We start from the raw sequence: 15,927 nt of genomic DNA, 5'->3' as shown, positions 1-15,927 counted from the left end.
AGAGATAGAAACTGAAGCCCAGAGATAGAATGAAGATAAAAATTACATGGATTATTTTCAAAGTATATCACTAAAAGGGTGAAAACACCGTTTTAGTGATAAAAAAGAAGTGTTCAAAAACTTTATCACTTTGATTTTGAATAAAAATAAAATAACAACCACAACACTCACTATTTAAACAAACTGTAAAGTAATAATAAACTCTGCTAATTAGCTATAAATGACATAATTTTTTAGATTCCTTTTTTTTTTTTTTGGTTTACAAATTCATAGAAATTAGAATGCTGCCAAACTTCAGTTCATTTCAGATGTATTTTCTTCAGAAATTGTTGTGTTCTGTTGCCAGAGTCAGCTCCCCAACTAGGGGAGCGTCTGTCAAGTGTGGTTCATTACAGTTTTCCCAAAATTTCCTTTCTATGAATGAAGCTTTTTCAATTTTCTCTTTTCTATCATCTAAAGTTTTTAATTTGTCGATAGGTACACCATCTTACCACAACGGAACATTATCCCCAGCTTCAACTGCAGTTGAGGATTCGGCTACACAAGAACTTTTGGAGCATGCTTCAAGTTAAGCCAATCAGAACCTGTATATGTGCCCATACTTTCCACGAAAAGCAAGTTCATTTTGCATGAGGGAATCTTTAAATTATCTCACGGGGCTTGAAATATCATCATTTTCATCTTCTTCAGCATGTTCATGGTCTGAAGATGATGGTCGTTTCAATCTCTGAAATATCTCGTCAAGGGACTCCAATGAGTTATCATGAGAGATTAAATTAGTTTCTTGTGCTTGGCGTAAAGGAAGAAACTTTTTGGCACCTATATTCGCTCTAATACTTTGGAAACCTGTCTTCATTGAATTCCATTTCAAGGCAAGACTAGATGGTCCTCCAGTTGTGTTGCCAGAGGAGTTTCCTCCATTAAGCAAGGAGACCTTAGAAGATGCATTATTTTGCTCCAATGCTTTCGTACCAGACGATTGTTTACTCTGTTCTCTCACTGCAGCATATTTGTTGTTCATTGCTTCTTTTGAAGATTTTGATGGAGTTCCCTTGTCACCATTAGTTACTAAACTTCTTGTCGCCTTCATATCAAGGGCACTTGAATCCTGAAAATGTTTATTCCAAATTAGAATGTTTAATATTATCAGTACTTGGTCAATTGGAAATAAAATAGATGATGACAATGAAATGATGATGTCAATCATTTTAACCAACTCTTTGCCCCTAAAATTTGAAGAGATTGGAAATTCAAAACAAACAAAATTGAAAGGCTATAAAAACAAGACAAAGGACTGCATCCATCTCTTAAAAGAGTACGTTTACATACTGTGCTATTGCTGCCAATCTCGATATCAGTGCTGTTAAAATTTCTTGCCAGTGGAACAACATTATCACCAACTCTATGCCCTTTTTCAAGCCAAGATTGCTCTGAAAAAGTGTACACATATTTCAAATATTTTAATCAAATTAGCAATACTCAGCACATTAGTTTAGCAACAAAAGCAAAGAAATACACAAATTGTTATGAAATACACATGATATAATAATAGATGGTAATCTTTTATCAAAATGAATTGAATGGGCTACCAAGCAGATATGGGTATGTGCTTACCTTTCTGTAAAATAATTAATCCAGATGGATCAAATCCATCCATTTCCTCTGTCTCCGTTTGAAATCTAAATCTTGTCCAACTCCCAAAGAAATCAATTACCCGGTTGAAAAAATTGCTTGCAACCAACAGGGTGTATATAACCATAATTAGTGGATAAATTTTGTTAAACCCTTTTCCAAAAAAAGGGGCAGCACTATCAATGTTCCCCATCCGCTGCGATTAGAAATTTTTTATTCATGAAGGTAATTAGTAAAATCCCAATGAAATTCCAGTATAAACCAAAAAAAAAAAAAAATTATTTTTAACTTGTGATCATGGAAATGAAATCAGTCACTCATTAAACACATATGAAAAAGAAATAAGTCACTCATTAAACACATCTAATTGAAAACAACTATCATATTTTCCTTTCAATTTTGCGGTGGTATACCAGTTCGGGTAATATGTCTTGGGGTATACAATTTGCATAGTAGTTATTTTCTAATTTCTACACAGGACCACTTTTTGGTGTCCCTGTCCACCAAAAGCAAGAAAAACAAAGCACTAGACCAAAATAAAAATGGTGCTTTATATGCTGTCATACATAGTGACATAGAATTTGAATAATTTAGGAAGAAAGACAAGAAATAAAAGGTTAAAAAAGAAATAGAGAAGCCATCAATATAAAAATGAGAAATTTACCCTTTCAAATATAGTTTTGCGCCCATCACGAAGACTAATAAGATTGAGGAAGTTGTATGAAATTGGAGGAGCATATCGAGCAACCATCCTAACAGAATGTAACAGTAAAATATATGGAATTTCCTTGGTATGAAAAATATTTAATAAGGCAAAGTTTCAAATTATGATGACAAAGTAATGAGGAAACACTTACGAGCATATCATAAGCAAGTTGACTGAACTTGTTTGCCAAGGTGTCAACGAGTAAATCATTAACATTCCAATTTTAAACAATGAGTAATATGTGCAGACACACATATACATCAGAGGTACAAAGGCAAATATCTGGGAAAAAGATAACAGTGTGAGAGATTGAAGAATAAAAAGAAGTAAAATATAACAAAATTTAAGTATGAGAGTAAAATTAAAAATATATCACAAACTAGTAAAATATTAATCATAAGGAATGATCAATGTATATTTCATGATCGTTCAGTACAGAACCAAAAAAGAAAAGAACTCTGTATTATCATTCTTAATTTACAGTTGGAAATTATTGAACACTGCTATGTTGAATAATGTAAAAGAAAATGGAAATGGAAAATGTAAAGGATTTGATAGTCTAGTTGCTATACTTGAACTAGAAACAAGTTTTAGATTTGAAATAAGAAATGCATAGCTTGTAAACTTGGAAAAACATCCAGATTCTTCAAATTGTATAATCTATGATGGATCCTACAGCAAGTTTAGATACGTGACATTAACTTCTGGATAAATATAGAATTGTTACCAATATGCAGCAGAGGCAATATCACATATGACTCATATCTTGTATCTTTAGAAAGAGAGAGAGAGGAAAGATGCAACATAAGAAAATTACCTGAACAAACACCTCTTCTGATTTCACAGAGTTTATAAGTATAGAGAAAAGAGAGAGATCAACTCCACTAGGCAGAAGTGTGGCCTCCGCTAACAGAATAGCAGCTGTCATGGTACCAAATACGATGGCCAAAAGCTTCTCAATTTGTTTTCTTAAAATACATTTCCAAATAAACTCTGCAAAGAACCACCATATATTTAAAGTAAAACATTAGAAGACCTATAGTCAAATAGTTTATCATTGGTCAGGATACAGCACAAAAGCAAAATAACAAAGGAGCACAAATGTAATAAAACAAAGAAGCCAACATATGAGCATTAAAAATGGTAAGAAACTGCAAAACAAGCCAGAAGAAACTGTATATACAATTACAATTACAGCAAAAGTGTGCACAGCAATTTTCATCATACGAATTGATGTATACACAGTGAAAGGATCCAGCTGGTATGTTTAGTTTTGGAACACAAAATTTGAAACAATCAACAGGCCAAGACCAATATCTTTTTTAGAGATACTATCTAAGTAATCGATATTAACTGTGTCTTTATTTTCCATCATTGATGGCAATTCAGGTCTTTCATATTCAAAGGTAAGACCATATTTTAAAAAATAAAATCTGTATGTAAATTTATTTTAACTTAAAAGTGTCATCATAAGTTAGTTTCCTGGATTTATCTTTTCTTGGATTTTAACGTAGCCATCACACACTTTAACAGGTTGCTTAGCCAAAACAGACACCCAAATGAATTTTGGTAGACCTATATCACATAAGTATTTTACTTTCCTAGCATGTTTGAGATCAATAGCTCTTTGACCTATTAAAGACATGGTCGCCTAGTTCCTCTCCTCTTGTTTTGCTCTTTCGCTTAAATTCTCTTCAACTCTGGACAACAGTTCTCAGCAATAAGAGCATGTAAAATATCAAATAAAACAAAAAAAAAAAAAAAACCCAATCCACCAATATCAGAATCACCTTTTAGACCTTTTACAGAAATTCAAGCTCCTCTCCACCTTTGCAAATACAGTAACATAACAACTGTGCTTCTACTGTGTGCATCCATGTATGAAAATTAAAGTATTGTCTTTGAACTTGGGATTCTATTTTTAAAAAACAAAATAACTAGGAATGATTGAAACAACCAAGAGATTCTTCACACATTGAAGCTCAATGATCCACCAATGAGAAGTTACAATTTCAAAAAAACAATGGGGTATATAAACTAGCAATTACCTATTGTATCAAAGACACCCCCAATTTTTCCAGTTCGAACTGGTCTAAAGCTTGAAATATATTTCCTGAAATGACATTAAATTTACATTTAATGTCAACAGGGAGCAAACTAGAACATTTATAAAGGCACATAGAGAAAATTATTATGAGAACATATTTAGGTGCAAACCATCCAGTAGCATTGCGTCGATCATAATTTCTTACTGTATCTTCCAGTTCTAAGGCTTCCATGACACAAGTCATATACTCACTGCAAAACTAATACAAAATGATCAAACAAATACAATCAAGCTGAGTAAAGTAGTGCTGCAAAACTTATTAATATTACCAAATATTTTTCTACCATGAAAAACACCTACAGCCATTGTTAGAACAATTGCACAAAGTTACATCAATAGCATACAGCAGAAAATATTTTCGCATGGAAGCATAAAACCAAATTACCAATAATGTGAAAAATGGAATAAAACAATGTATAATACAAAGAGATTGACATCTCAGGCACAATAAAAGAGAAATACTATTAATAAATATGATCAAGACTGCCAGCATTCTGATTCAAATTACCAAAATGATTGATTGGGTTCTTTCTATAAAACTGATTCATGATTATTGTTATGTCAAAACGCACATTTTGTTTTCCAAATTTATGTTGAATGGAGCAGACAAGAACAATGTTTGATAGACTTCATTCTTATCCCCTTCTACACATTCAAGTATCCCAACACCATATAAGCATTACTAGATGAGATCTAAGGAGGCTTATGCAACCAGTACAACCATATCTCAGTGATCGCTGTCAACCCAGTCACCAACTGGACCATCCAGAGTAGAGGGTTTAACTTTCCAGCACAATAAGTTACAGATCATTGTTTTGATGTAAGTGCATCCACAACCTTCTATTGTGTCAGGACAAAAGAACCCACATTAGATGTCCTATCACATTATATGCATGACTATAACCATGTCATAAATAATACTTTTTACTAGATGCAGCACATAATAGATCACTAGGAATTTCATCATGGGGCATCCCAAAAGCAGTTAGAAAAGTGAGATTGTTAGGTACCTGGAGGGACTCCCAAGGATCGTTGCCAACAGCAATAGGATTACAGGCTAAGGAATCACAAGAAGCAGGCACTGCTGCCTCAACGCAGAAACTCAGGATCCCACAAGAAGATGTAATGAAAATAGCTGAGATAAACTTAAAAGGAAAAACCAATATTCTCAATGTGTAATAAAGAACTATGTATGTTTAGCAAGATGATATAAAAGTCTAATGAAATTACTGGATGAAAAATAAACCGTGTTTTCCGATTACAGAAACTTATAATTCTTAAGCTACTCTCTGGAAACGCCAATTACGGAAATAAAAAACAAACTTAATAATAAGAAAACAGCCTGCAGCCTTCAAGAGGTCTGCTCTTCCCTCAATTCCCCTCCATTCTCTGATTTTTTTCCTTCCCCCTTTTTTCCTCCCTCTTTCTCTTTTATATCCCTTTAACCGTTTCTGCAAAGGTTGTCTGTAGCTCTGTTGTCCTTTGTTGGTTCTAAAGGACTTGGAGCCTGCTGGAGTGACACCTGTCCCCTTGTGCTGTTGCCTTTTGATTTCCTTTCTTCAGAGTGCTTTTTCCTGCGTGTTATGTATACATTAGTCCTAACATTTCCCCTCCCATCGAAAGGTACCTTGTCCTCAAGGTCAAACTGTGGAAAGAGGTTGCTGAAGGTTGTGAATAATTCCCAGGTATTCTCACAGTCAGGGAGGCCTTCCCATTTCACTAGAATTTCCAGTTCCCCATGCTGAGAGTACCGATGTTGTAATATTGCTGATGGCTGCACTTGTAGTTCTCCATCGTCGGTCAAGCATTCAGGGAGAGGTTGGCAGGTTACTGTTGGACCAACTCTTTTCTTCAATTGTGAAACATGGAATACTGAATGAATTTTTGCGGTAGGAGGTAATTTCAAACGGTAAGCTACTGATCCAATCCTCTGTAGTATCTCGAAAGGACCATAATATCTAGGACTGAGTTTTTCATTTGCTCGGCTCGCTAATGATCTGAAACGATATGGTTGGATTTTTAGGAACACATAATCACCCACTGAATATTGGATATCTCTTCTGCCTTTGTCAGCATGTTTTTTCATTCTTTCCTGAGCTTTCCTCAAGTTGTCTTTGAGTTCGTCGAGCACCGCATTCCTTTCTTCAATCATCTTGTTGACTTCTTCTATCTTCGATACCTCTTCGACCCATCTTAGTAATGCCGGTGGTTCTCTGCCATACAATGCCCTAAAGGGTGTCATGCCGGCGGATGCGTTGTAAGATGTATTGAACCAATACTCCGCCCATGGGAGCCATTTTAGCCATCGCTTAGGTTGACGAAAGCAGAAGCACCGCAAGTAGGTTTCTAGGCTTCGATTTACTACTTCCGTCTGCCCGTCGGTTTGAGGGTGGTACGCCGAACTAAACTTGAGTGTGGTACCTGCAGCTTTAAAAATTTCAGCCCAGAATTGGCTCATAAAAAGTCGATCGCGATCAGAAACAATTGATCGAGGAAAACCATGCAACTTCACTATTTCTTGTATGAATTTCCTGGCAACTTCCGCAGCTGTGAAAGGGTGTTTTAGTGCCAAGAAATGTGCATATTTCGTCATCCTGTCAACTGTCACTAAAATGGTGTCTGCATGTGGCGTTTTTGGAAGGCCTGTGATGAAGTCAATAGAAATATCATCCCAGACTTTGGTGGGGATGGGCAGTGGTTGCAGCAGTCCCGCCGGAGATGCTGCTTCGAATTTCATCCGCTGACAAGTTTCACATTCTGATACAAATCTCTTCACAGTAGCTTTCATCCCTTCCCAATAAAGCACACTGGAAATTCGTTTATAGGTGCGAAAAAATCCAGAATGTCCACCGTACGGAGATGCATGGAATTCTGTTAGAAAAACAGGAATGAAGGAAGAAGTTTTTGAAAGGACCAACCTTCCTTGATAAAGTAATCTTCCCTTCTGTAACTTGTAGCCTTCATGGGAGTTGGGATTCGTCAGCAGATCCTGTATTATTCCCCTAAGTTTCTCATCCTCTGAAATTTCCCGTTCAACCTCTTCCAAGCCCATTATTTGTGTTGTGGAGACTGCCCAAATTTCCCCATCCGTCTCTGATTTCCGAGAGAGGGCGTCTGCTGCTTTATTTTCAATTCCTGGTTTGTACAAAATTTCAAAGTTATACCCAAGCATTTTCATTACCCATTTCTGCTGGTCAGCTCCGATAACTCGTTGATCAGTCAGAAACCGAAGACTCCGTTGGTCTGTCTTTACCTTGAAATGCCTTCCTAACAAGTAGTGACGCCATTTCTGGAATGCCATCACAATCGCCATTAGCTCCCTCTCGTATACGGATTTGTTTCTGTTCTGAATCGAAAGCGCCTTACTGATATAAGCTACCGGCCTCTTATCTTGCATAAGAACAGCACCCAATCCCACCCCTGATGCATCTGTTTCTATAACAAATTCTTTCGAAAAATCTGGCAAGGCTAATACAGGAGCTGACGACATCACCTGCTTTAATCTTTCAAATGCCTGGGTGGCTTCGTCACTCCAAACAAAAGAATCTTTTTTTAACAATCTCGTGAGTGGTTCTGCGATTTTTCCATACCCTTGAACGAACCTTCGATAATATCCTGTTAAACCCAGGAATCCTCTCAGCTCTCGTAAGTCTTTCGGAATAGGCCAATTTCTCATTGCTTGAATTTTAAGCGGATCTGCTTCCACCCCTTCTGCCGAAACTATGTGGCCCAAGTAGCTTATTTTCCTCTGCCCAAAAGAACACTTTTTGAAATTTAAAACCAATTGATGGTCCTTCATCAACTCCAGCACTATCCGAAGATGCCTTGTATGTTCCCCAAAATCTTTGCTATAAATCAGAATATCGTCAAAAAAAACAAGAACAAACCGTCTTAAATACGGTCTAAAAATCTCATTCATTACCCCCTGGAAAGTTGCAGGTGCATTTGAGAGACCAAATGGCATCACGAGAAATTCGTAATGCCCATCGTGTGTACGAAAGGCCGTTTTCTCAATATCCTCGTCTCTAACCCGAATCTGGTGGTAGCCTGATTTCAGATCTAGCTTACTAAAAATTACTGCTCTAGCCAATTCGTCGAACAATTCATCAATGGCAGGAATCGGAAATTTGTCTGGAATAGTAACCTTGTTGAGAGCGCGATAGTCGACACAAAATCTCCATCCCCCATCTTTCTTCTTTACTAATAATACGGGACTAGAAAACGGGCTCACACTTGGCCTAATTACCCCTGCTGTAAGCATCTCTTGAACAATTCTTTCTATCTCATTTTTCTGAAAATGTGGGTACCTGTAAGGTCGGATATTTGGGGGCAGAGCATTGGGCAAAAGTCTAATAGCATGATCTTGAGTTCTTCTCGGAGGCAGGTTAGTGGGTTCACGAAAGAGATGTTGGTACCCCTCTATCAGCTCCTTCAGGCATGGTTCTAAATGCTGTGGATTAAATTCTCCCTTCTGCGTCAATCCCCTGAACTCCACCCAATATGCTTCTCCACCTTCCCTCATTGAGTTTACTATAGCCTTCAGGGAGGATTCAACTCTGCATAAAGAGACATCTCCCTTCAGCTCCACACGCCGTCCTCCCCATTCGAATTTCATTGTCTGGGATTTCCAATTAATTTTCACCTCCCCCAATCTACAGAGCCAATCCATTCCTAAGATTACATCTACGCTTCCCAGCTCAAAAGGGAAAAAACTCTGAATTATTTTAATCTCCTGACATTCGATCTCAACTCCGTCGCATCTCCCTAATCCTTGGACCCTTCGTTCATCTCCCAAAGTGACTGTAAACTTCACGGGTGACACCTCTAATGGTAGTTCCATAACCAATTTCTGAGAAATAAAGTTGTGGGTTGCCCCACTATCAAGGAGAATCACAACCTTCCTTCCTTGGATCCTCCCTAAAAATTTGATTGTTTTCGGACTACATATTCCGACTACCGAGCTACTGTTCAAAGACAGCTCCAGCTCCTTTTCTTCTAGAGTCGTCTCCTCCTCTTCTATCAAGTTTTCTGCCTCTATGTCCTCTTCTTCTTCAGACGCCACCATGATTCGGAGTTGTCTAAGTTTGCATCGGTGCCCTGGGAAGAACTTTTCATCACATCGAAAACACTGTCTCTTCTCCAACCTTGATCGGAACTCTTCGTCGGAGAGTCTCCGATATCGGCGTTCCTGTGGCGATTGATTAGCTGACGCAACGGAGCTGGGTGTTCCCTTGATAGACAAATCTGCCCTAATATCTGCTGCTGGAGAGATTTTGGAATTGGATGCGAAATTGGTGTTATTTAGGGGCCGGTTTGATCCGGTCTGTGGGGCGGTCTGGAAGCTTGAAATGGGTCGATCGGTTCGCATGTTGGGCTGCGATGGTGGGCCGTTCGTTTGGGCATGGGTTGGTGTATGGGGTGGTCTTGGATTTGGGCTGGTGAGGTAAGAGCAAGTTGGGTTGGAAGTCCGAGTTCTGTAGTTTAAATGGGTAGTATAGGTTCCGGGTCGGGCGTCAATAATCCGATTTTTCTCCTCAATCTCCTGTGCTCTCAACATCGCCTCCTTCAGCGTCGTCGGGCGAAAGAGTTTTACTTCTGCCCGTATTTCTTTCTTCAGTCCGTTCATGAAGGCTGATAGTAAGACTTCCTCGGCGGCGTCCTCTATTGGTGCAGAAATGGCCTCAAACCAACTTCTATACTCCTCCACTGTTCCCATTTGTCGCAGCGCCATGAGGTCCTCATATAGAGACCCTTCTTGTGCTGGACGAAATCTTAGTAGCATTTCCCTTTTTAGTTCTGTCCAGTTAGCGAACCGTTGCCGGGTTTCGTTCCATTGGAGCCACCTTAACGCCTTGCCATCCATGCATACGCCAGCTGCTATTAGTTTCTCCTGTTCTGAAAGTTGATTGACAGAGAAATAATGCTCCGCTCGAAAAACCCACCCTACCGGGTCGTCTCCGACAAACACCGGTAGCTCCAGACGTCGATGAATCAGTTCACGTCGAACACCTCCTGTATTATCCCCCACTTCAGTCCTCTGCTCTCTGGCTCCTTCGGTTTGTTCTGGCTCTTCTGCCCCCATTGTTGGTGGAGGCGTAACTTCCCTCGTTGGTGATGTATGCGTAGGAGTTGGTGGCGTCTCCATGGTTGCTTTGCCTTTGTCAGATGGTCCACTATCCTTCACCACCAAACGTTCCCTCACTTCCCTCAAGTATTCTTTCATTGTCTCCATTACTGTTTCCACCCCTTGCATTCTGCCTTTAATTTCCTCCACATTACCGCTCATGCTCTCTACTCTTCTGTCAAGCCCTTCCAACCTTCCTTTCATGGACGCCACTTCTTCTTCCAATCCATCTACCCTTGCCTCCATCCTAGTCATTTGCTCTGATACCAAGTTTGTTAGGTACCTGGAGGGACTCCCAAGGATCGTTGCCAACAGCAATAGGATTACAGGCTAAGGAATCACAAGAAGCAGGCACTGCTGCCTCAACGCAGAAACTCAGGATCCCACAAGAAGATGTAATGAAAATAGCTGAGATAAACTTAAAAGGAAAAACCAATATTCTCAATGTGTAATAAAGAACTATGTATGTTTAGCAAGATGATATAAAAGTCTAATGAAATTACTGGATGAAAAATAAACCGTGTTTTCCGATTACAGAAACTTATAATTCTTAAGCTACTCTCTGGAAACGCCAATTACGGAAATAAAAAACAAACTTAATAATAAGAAAACAGCCTGCAGCCTTCAAGAGGTCTGCTCTTCCCTCAATTCCCCTCCATTCTCTGATTTTTTTCCTTCCCCCTTTTTTCCTCCCTCTTTCTCTTTTATATCCCTTTAACCGTTTCTGCAAAGGTTGTCTGTAGCTCTGTTGTCCTTTGTTGGTTCTAAAGGACTTGGAGCCTGCTGGAGTGACACCTGTCCCCTTGTGCTGTTGCCTTTTGATTTCCTTTCTTCAGAGTGCTTTTTCCTGCGTGTTATGTATACATTAGTCCTAACAGAGATCCATCTTTTCTTCACAAAATATTAGTAAAAGAAAATTGAGGAGAACACACAAGGTTACTTTTTTTTTTCTCTAGCTTCAAATTATTTCAAAATCTTTGCTATAAGAAGTTAAATAGAAAGCCCCCTCAAAATTTGACGTCTTCACTGGGACAGATACTCTTTGTTAGAATTTAAACAAGAAAAGAGGCATAAAATTAAGGATAATTTATAGAAGGCTCAAACTTTACCACAACCATGTGTCACATAATGGTTTAAAAAAACATGCACTTCAAATGTACAGGTTTAAACTTGGAATATAACAGATGATGAAGCTATTTTTCATGCACATATAGGAAAATCTAAAGATAGCCCATAACTTGAGGACATTGCAAAGTAGTCTTAGAAGAACATGGTAAGGTATCAAAAGAACAAATATTGACATATAAGGATTTAGAAGGAATTAATGACCACATTGCAAATACTTAACTTTATGATCAAGTATACCTTTTATATCGATAATACTGCTCTCTAGCTCCTCGAAGATGACACCTTAGAGTTGCCATTGATTTCTCATCAGTGTCATAGTCCATATCATTTTCCCCCAATCTTCCACCTTGTGGTTTAAAAGATGGGTCTTGTCTAAACTGGTAATAAAATAGAAATTATTAAAACAAGCACTTTGACGGAACTATTGTTGTTTGAAAATTCTGATAACACGTAATACCATTTGAGTTAACATATTGTCAATAACATTCATGTAAGGTCTAAGAGGATCACGCTTGGACATTTGATTTGATGTTGCTTGAGCTACCTGTTCAGATAAATCATCAATCAAAAAAGAAAAAACCATAGAACAACATATTAATTTGTACAAATAACAAAAAATAGAATGAGTCCTTTTTCCTGATACACCATAAATCGAATTGCTCACCAGTAAGTCCTAAAAAACTATACTAAAAGGCCAAAAAAATTGCTGGCAAGAAGGAACTGAACATAGCTAAATAAAAGAAACTTAGCTAATTGGACAATTTCTTCCCTAGAAACACAAAAACATGCACAAGTGTTTGAAATCTCTTACTATGACCATACATATGTGGTACTTTCAGCTTAGTGGTAGTAATGTCAGATAATTTATCACTGTATTTAATATTAAAGTTTTCCAAATTGTCTTTACGTAGGTCGCAAAATGACACTTTCCACATTTTATAAGAATAAAAGTGAACAAAAAAGTATTAACATGAGAATAAAATGAACAATGGACAAGAAACCTACCTACTTGTAGACAATATAATTTCTATGCGTGTCTATTTAGTAAAAAATTACAAATCCATGCATGACCCATAGATATCTCTGAAGCAAAATGAATTTCAATAGGACTTGAGGATAGTTGCATAAGATGGTTTCACAAAACAAAACTAAAACACAAAGTTCTCGTTTACATGTAATTAATGAATTTAAAACTGACTGCAAAGTGGAAAGATTTACGCCTACAGGCAATATATTCTAGCTGGATGAATGATCATGAAATAAATCAAAAAAAATTAAGAATAGAACATTATCAAGAAAGGCTGAAGATAAGGCAACAGAAAATGAAACTGGACTTTAAAGCCCAGAAAAAAAAAAAAAAAAAAAGAGGTTCTACACTAGAAATATATTTCCATTATATCGTGTAAAAAGGAAAAAGGAAAATCCAGCATAAAAAAATCATATATAGAACTTACTACAATAGCATTTGAAAGATCTTGGTGAGCATCATCAAGTTTCACAGCCATTTTAGCAATTTTATGAGAAAGAATTTTTTGACGGATGGTCCAATCTGCATTTTTCCAGTAGCTTTTGGGAATTTCACTCAAACCAAAACCAAGCAGAAATGCACCAGTAACAAGCCCAAACGTATTTGAGCATGCCATAGCAAAACCAAGAACATCTCCGCTCCTGTTCAATAAGAATATCAACCAAGATATAACATCATATTACACAAGCAAGAAAAGGAAAAACCATATCCAGTGAATATTTTTGGAATCCCTGACTTTCATAGTGCATCCAACATATTTGGTAAAAATTACAGAGAACATAAAGCAATGAGAGTAAATATTTTTATCACAGAAATGGGTGCTAAATTTAGATTAAACCCATCAGACAACAAATAAATCAACTTTAGGAAAAGAAAGAAAATGAACCAATTCTTGTGCATCACAATGAGAAGAATAAGTCCAAAAAGGCCGATGGATCCCACAATTAAATAAAAGACCAAGTTAACATGTACACTAGTCTTCAATCTTTCTGTCACAGTGAAGTCACCAGCATCTTCAAAACCCTGAATAAGTGGCACCACAGCCCTGTTTAGGAAAGGCATAGATTAAAAAAATGAGGAAATGTGCATATATGAGCAGAAGATTAAATAGCAAATTATGTCATGAAGAGATATCAAGAAAACAAGCAATCATACAAGGAAAGAACAAAGGTTAGCATACAACAATGAATCATCCTTCTTTTAACTGGGTAGTTTTATCTTTCATGATAAAGGAACTCAGAACTACATCCTGCTATAGAAGGTTTAAGTACTTTACACACATACAAAGGAAAAGATATTAGCTACATATATGTGCAGATGTGTATACATGAGTTCTTCGATCCTTGTAAACTCAGAGTAGATGAAAAGCAACTTATAAAAAAACATCCTGATCATATCAGCTATGCACTAAGTTTAAAAACACATAGGTTAATTCACTCCAGTTCATATCAAATAACATGTATAATCCATTAAAAAGCACCAAATTATGTTTTTGACTACAACTGGTCAAACAGTTCCTAATTTAGTATGCCACAAAGCTTTGTTCCAAAGTGACTGATAACAACATTTCTGAAAAAAAAACCCAACTCTTTTACCAATTAATGCTGCACAATGCAGTCACATAAAGCTTTTTGACATATTTCAACAATAAAATACATTAAAGCGTTACCAATAATTCTGTAGATTAATTACCCTAAAAGAACACATAGGGATAAACAAAGAAATTTACATACAAAGTATACAAGTTTACATATCGCATACCAAGTAAGTAAAAACGTACTCCAATAAGACCAGCTCCAAAAGAATGAAATGCCTCCATTCCCATTATAATCAGGTGGATGCGATATAGTCTGAAACATGTAAAAAGAGACTAACATAAACAAAACCAAATCAACATATGCGCACATTCTAGAGCTCCCACCTAGAACTCATACAAAATTGAGATAAAAACGCAGACGATTCTAATTAACGCAAAACTCAATCAATTCAACCACAAACAACACGCAAAATAAACAAAATTCTATAAATGCAACCCTAATTAACACAAAATTAAATAAACAAGAACTGCAATTGTCAAGGTACCGTCCAAATATCGGCGGGAACGAGGATGATGATGGAGAGAGAACAAAACCAGGCGTATCCAACGGTGAATAGAACGTAACGAGGGACCTCAGGCCCAGCGAAGTACCTCAACGTGAAAATTACCATGCCTAAGGTTAAAGGCAGCGAGATCAGGTAAAAAACCCACATGTTTGTAGCTTTCTGTAAAATTTTCTTCCGATTTCGTTTTCTTTCTCACGCTCTCTCGGGAGATTTAGAAAGAGCGGATTGGTGGTTAACAAAAAACCTTTGCAGGCGACAAACGCTTTAAAGTGGGACCGACGGAGCTAGGTTGGTGATATCTTGGTTTGGGCTAATACTAATATGGCGTTTTGTGGGTGTGAAAGCACAATGTTGGTCAAAACTCCAGAGACAACGGACGTTTGTAAGGAGAATTGTCCCCTGGTTCAGATCTTTCGTATTAAAATTTTGGCGAAATGACTTATTCCCACCCACGGTATAGTGGAAACCCAAAATGTCCATTAACTTTCAAAAATTCAAGTATTTATTTATTTGTTAATTTTAATTATTACGGTTAATAATAAAATTATTATTTAAATATTTTTATTTAAAAAAAGAAAAATTATTTCTTTTTTCTTGTTTAATTTTAAAAACTAATCATTTCTCTCTAACTCAAACTTTAAAACATTCTATTACACCCTCAAAAACTCTATTTCATCTTTCCAAGAGTCATTCTTCCCATTGTTCCTCTCTGATGGCTCTCCCCTCCCTTTATGGTGGTTTCCCTATATAAAAACTATAAAAAATCTAATCTAAATGGTCGAATTTTTATACACAGATCTGTGCAAAAATCGCATAAATCTGTAAGACAATTTGTGCATCGTCGACACATAAATCAATCGGATAGCATTGCATGGACAACGCTCATATCTATGCAACGTCATCTGACAGATTTGTGCATTGTTGACGCATAGATCGTTGTACGAATCTGTGCAATTTTTGCACAAATTCGTGCATAAAAATTCGGCCATTTCTGCTAGATTTTCGATAGTTTTTGCGTTAAGAAACCACCATGGAGGGAGGGAAAAGTTGTCGGAAAGAAATGCCAGAAAGAATGGTTGTCAGAAAGATGGAATAAAGTT

At 37.1% G+C, this 15,927-nt stretch overlaps 1 protein-coding gene across 3 annotated transcripts; it reads right to left on the bottom strand.

Annotated features, from left to right (window-relative positions):
* Nucleotides 1-282: 282 nt before the first annotated feature.
* On the bottom strand, nucleotides 283-15,255 carry LOC123211298 (LMBR1 domain-containing protein 2 homolog A-like). Of its 3 annotated transcripts, none has more exons than XM_044629928.1 (14): nucleotides 14,807-15,255; nucleotides 14,486-14,574; nucleotides 13,611-13,769; nucleotides 13,152-13,365; nucleotides 12,155-12,241; nucleotides 11,935-12,074; nucleotides 4,556-4,636; nucleotides 4,387-4,451; nucleotides 3,156-3,331; nucleotides 2,490-2,620; nucleotides 2,297-2,384; nucleotides 1,615-1,828; nucleotides 1,330-1,430; nucleotides 283-1,108 (listed from the first exon to the last, which is right to left on the bottom strand). In XM_044629928.1, exons 1-14 carry the CDS (start codon nucleotides 14,972-14,974, stop codon nucleotides 647-649), a joined length of 2,175 nt encoding a protein of 724 aa, XP_044485863.1. In that variant the 5' UTR covers nucleotides 14,975-15,255; the 3' UTR covers nucleotides 283-646. The 3 variants fall into 3 exon arrangements, with proteins under 3 accessions (XP_044485863.1, XP_044485870.1, XP_044485878.1); XM_044629935.1 differs by having other exon boundaries at nucleotides 14,505-14,574; nucleotides 14,807-14,878; XM_044629943.1 differs by lacking the exon at nucleotides 14,486-14,574 and having other exon boundaries at nucleotides 14,807-14,937.
* Between the last annotated feature and the right edge of the window lie 672 nt (nucleotides 15,256-15,927).

The sequence above is a fragment of the Mangifera indica genome, chromosome 1, assembly GCF_011075055.1.
Source record: "Mangifera indica cultivar Alphonso chromosome 1, CATAS_Mindica_2.1, whole genome shotgun sequence".
In the NCBI taxonomy this organism is placed as follows: Eukaryota; Viridiplantae; Streptophyta; class Magnoliopsida; order Sapindales; family Anacardiaceae; genus Mangifera; species Mangifera indica.
The sequence above is the reverse complement of the archived record's forward strand: the minus strand, read 5'-3'. Positions and strand labels throughout refer to the sequence as shown.